Here is a 4,316-nt window from a genome sequence, read left to right on the forward strand (position 1 = left end):
TAGAGTTATTATATTTTGCATCACAAATCAGTAAGTACCAGATATTTTCACAAGGCCATTGGGTGGCAGAAAGTTTAGTGCAAGGACATGAGTAGAATGCAACACATCAAATCGAGCATTAAGGGAGAGTGTTAGAACTTAATGCTCAATTAGCGTACGCACGTCATTTCTCGACCAACCAATACAATTTGACATAAGTTAACGTCAACATGGGAAGCTAATCTTTACAATGACAAAATCATCAAAGAGTCTAAAATCCGTTATCCCTCTCCAATTGTGAGACTTCAATCAGTACAAGCTGGCTGTTTTCTCCTTCCGAACTGCTTCACCCTTTCCCAACACACTTTGGGTCTATGCATGCTGTAAAAACACCAAGAAATATCTCAGTTAGCCTTTCCATCAGCTCTTATCTTAGCAACTCCTAAATATCAGATTTCTGAGGACGTTACACTCCCTGTTAGAAAAGTACAGTAGAGTGCTCACCCAATCAGAGCTGCACTTTGAATTTGAGCGTCACTATGTTGACCCTCTCTTCTAAATGAACTCAATAATTTTTATAAATCCAAAGTTCAATTTTGAGTCGCAAGGTTGGCTTCATGTTGAAGTTCACTTGAGCTGTAGCAATGAGGGGTTCAGTCAAGTCCAAAAAGCAACAGTTGGCAGCAACTCCTACATGGCGTCACTTAAAAGGCTACAAAAGGCTTGAGTGGCTGTGATGTGAGGCACAGATAGCTACTGTTAATATAGCTGTATTTGTGCAGGTCTGCCAGGGACACTAGTAGTTGGGTAATGAATCGATTGCTGCTGAGCTTGTATTTCAGGCTGAGGTGTAGTGGCTTGTTCAGAGTTTGCTAACAGCTAAGATTTTTGCAGAGATTAACAAAGATTGAAAGGTTCCCACAACTTGAGAGGAATCAACTAAAAGAGGAACTCCAGAAAGCACTCCCTTAAGGAATCTCCCTACCATTTTGTTTTTTTTTTAAATTACGCTATGTAATTAATATATTATAAGCTAAAAGTTGTGTTAATATGTTTTGTTCTCATATGTTGATATGGCCATTGTCCATTGTACATTAATGCTCTTCAGGCATCTTATGGCAATACAGATTTGATATTGTGCAAAATTCCAAATTTTATAATCATAAGGATCACAACGGGAACATACCCCACAGAATGTATGTTTAGTCTCGGTGTCAGCGTCGCCCAAACAGAATCTCCTGAAAGCATTACCAGTCCCTAATAGGGAAATCCAATCTACCATGTTTATGTTTATGGTTGGAATGTGACGGGAAATAAGACAGATTCCGAGCACCACATACACAAAAAACCACCAGAAAATCACAAACTATAGTTTGCAGAAATAACAAAACTTTGACTTGATTTCTGCAACAGATTCACCATCTCGTAAGGCGACTCACCATAATTGGACCATGATCGACCTCAATTTCATCCTCCTCTGAGTTAACCTCGCCTACCTTTCTGTCATTCTAGCAGGCACATTTCAAATAAGATGGACACTGACTAATGTAGATGCATGGCGTCACCAATAGTCCCCACACGCACACTTTCCGTCCTTAAACAAATGAGAGCGGTTTGCATCTCTGACAAGAATAGTTCGCTGCTCTATCTTTGATATAAGTGCAACGACCCCATGACAGGTATGACACGTCCAGAGATTTTGAACAACACGTATGGGTGTCCCCTTTGGTGTGTTGATTAGGGCACACGCAATAGCTAGCTTCTCGCTGTGCCCACATAACCCATGCTTTACATTAACAGACACATAACTTGAGACCCAATGAAAATCAGGGGTGCGACCTTTCTCCCTCATTTTGAGGTAAAGATCCTCTAGCTTTGCATATATCCTTGAGCTTTGAGAATGCCCTGTGTCCCCCACCGAGAATGAATGCATTGATCCACCCATGTCAGTCCAACAACTCTGTTCTGGCTACTTCCATGCTTGTTTTTCCATTTTCATTGCCTCAACCTCCTCCTCTTCCTCCTGCATGTGAGCATCTGCATAGATGTTAGACATCAAGACATAAGCCGCAGCATCCTTTTCATCTAATTGCACTGCATGTTCAAAGGCCAACCTTCCAAGCTCTACATTACCCCATTTTCGACAAGCACCCAACAAAGTTTTCCACACCACAATATCAGGATGGAAAGGCATCTTCTTCACCATTTCTAGTGCCTTGTCTAATTGGCCTGAACGGCCAAGGAGATCAACCATGCTAATGTGGTGCTCAATAGTTGCATTGACACCATAGTCTTTGCTCATGGCCTCAAAGTACTTCTGGCCATCATCCACTAGACCTGTGTGACTGCATACAGTAAGAACAGTGAGGAATGTGGCCCCACTTGGATTTATGCCTTCCTCTTTCATTCTCTCAAGCATATGGAAAACATTTTCACTTTCTCCTAGCTGGGCATAACCTGCAATAAGTGCATTCCATGAGACCTCGTCCCGAGCTGACAGATTGTCGAATGATTCTTGAGCATCTGCAAGCGAGCCACATCTGGCATACATATCCACCAAGGTGCTGCCAACGATAAGATCTGTTTCCAGCCCCTTTATGGCAACCTCTGTGTGTATCTCTCTGCCCTTGTGTATGGCTCCTATGATGCCGCAAGCTTTCAAGCTGCAAACGAATGTGACAACAGATGGAAAGACACCCTCCAGTTGCATCTGTTTGAAACTATTCAGTGCTTCCTCGCCAAGACCATGCTCAGCATATCCTGCGATCAAGGCATTCCATGAGACCTCATTTCGAACTGGCAGCTTGTCAAATGCTTTCCGTGCTTCTGCGAGGGAACCACATTTGGCGTACATATCCACCAAGGTGCTGCCAACAACAAGGTCTGTTCCCAACCCCTTTCTGTCAATCTCGGCATGTATGTCTCGGCCCTTGTCTACGGCTCCTATGCAGCCACAGGCTTTCAAGCTGCAAACCAATGTGACAGCATCCGGTGAGACACCCTCCAGTTGCATGTGTTCAAAACAGTTAAGCGCTTCCTGACCAAGACCATGTTCGGCATAGCCTGCAATTAGTGCAGTCCACGAGACTGTGTCCCGAACAGCAAGTTCATCAAAAACTTTACGTGCTTTTGCAAGCAAGCCACATTTGGCATACATATCCACCAAGGTGTTTCCAACAAAAAGATGTCTTTGCAACCCCTTTCTAGCAATCTCAGCGTGTATTTCTTGGCCTCGTTCTGCATCTTTCAGCCTCGTACATGCCTTCAGTAGGGCTACAAACGTATACGTGCTAGGATGTACAGAATCCTCTTGCATTTTCTGGTACAGGTTGAGGGCATGCTGTGATTTCCCACAGTCAATGTAACCCATGATAAGAGAAGTCCAAGAAAAAACATTCCGATCAACCATCCTGTTAAAAACCTGCTGAGCATCGCAGATGCTTCCAACTTCTACCAACATTGGGACAAGGTAGTTTCCAAGGGATCGACAATCTTCTAGCCCACTTTCGCACATGTAGGCATGCAAGCGCTTGATATACGCTATATTTTTCTTTTTCCTGCACTTAACCAACATGCATGTAAGGTTCTCAATCGATGACAGCTGGGGCATCCGTTCCATAGAAGTGAGTGCCTCCTCTAAGCTAAGCGTGTCCCAGGCACCCCTCTCTCGCAATTCTTGTGCTTTACATACATTCACCTGTATTTCAGACATAAATCCAGCCTTGTCACACTCCTTCACCCACCCACACTGGGAGGGATCCGTGCAGTACTCCTTCCATAAGCGCTCCGTACGTGATCTACCTGCCATTAGACCACGATGGCAACTAATTCCCACTGTTTTCCGTCCTATAGAAGTCTTAAAATACATTACGCGAAGGCTCAGCAGAAATCCCAACCGAGTACCTGAAGGTGGAGGTTCCTCCACCACAGCCTCACTGCCACGCTGACTCCCCAAAGGAGCCATTGTAGAGAAAAGGCTTGATAGACTGCGGAGATGAGCTACCAAACTTTGCCAGACGGACTGTGGATGAGCAATATGAAAAGCCTGCCAAAGGGAAGGAAAACCATGCAGCCTTGTTAAGGGGTAATGATATGGTGGGAAAAGGGTTTTCATGGGAAATACAAATTTCCCAAGCTTTAACTAAGCATTATGACATTCGAGCCTTGATTTTATGTCATTTCAGCCCTAAAATGACATAACCATTGAGCTCCAGCCCTCCCTGATTTTGTGGGGAAATAATGGGAAGAAAACCTTGGCATAGAATTTCCAATTTTCCACAAAAGTACCACAATGTCATCAGGGCTTTAGAGTCGAATAACATGGAAATTTTCATAGC

General features: G+C 43.8%; 1 protein-coding gene across 2 annotated transcripts; it reads right to left on the reverse strand.

Annotated features, from left to right (window-relative positions):
- Positions 1-270: 270 nt before the first annotated feature.
- Positions 271-4,023, reverse strand: LOC147905368 (pentatricopeptide repeat-containing protein DOT4, chloroplastic-like). 2 transcript variants are annotated; one of them, XM_087370415.1, is made up of 3 exons: positions 3,883-4,023; positions 1,166-3,536; positions 271-360 (listed from the first exon to the last, which is right to left on the reverse strand). In XM_087370415.1, exon 2 carries the CDS (start codon positions 3,491-3,493, stop codon positions 1,949-1,951), a length of 1,545 nt encoding a protein of 514 aa, XP_087226541.1. In that variant the 5' UTR covers positions 3,494-3,536; positions 3,883-4,023; the 3' UTR covers positions 271-360; positions 1,166-1,948. The 2 variants fall into 2 exon arrangements, with proteins under 2 accessions (XP_087226541.1, XP_087226485.1); XM_087370359.1 differs by having other exon boundaries at positions 1,166-3,780.
- Between the last annotated feature and the right edge of the window lie 293 nt (positions 4,024-4,316).

Source organism: Dipteris shenzhenensis, chromosome 1 (genome assembly GCF_047967505.1).
Source record: "Dipteris shenzhenensis isolate YYH24624 ecotype China chromosome 1, Dip_SZ_1.0, whole genome shotgun sequence".
Classification (NCBI taxonomy): Eukaryota; Viridiplantae; Streptophyta; class Polypodiopsida; order Gleicheniales; family Dipteridaceae; genus Dipteris; species Dipteris shenzhenensis.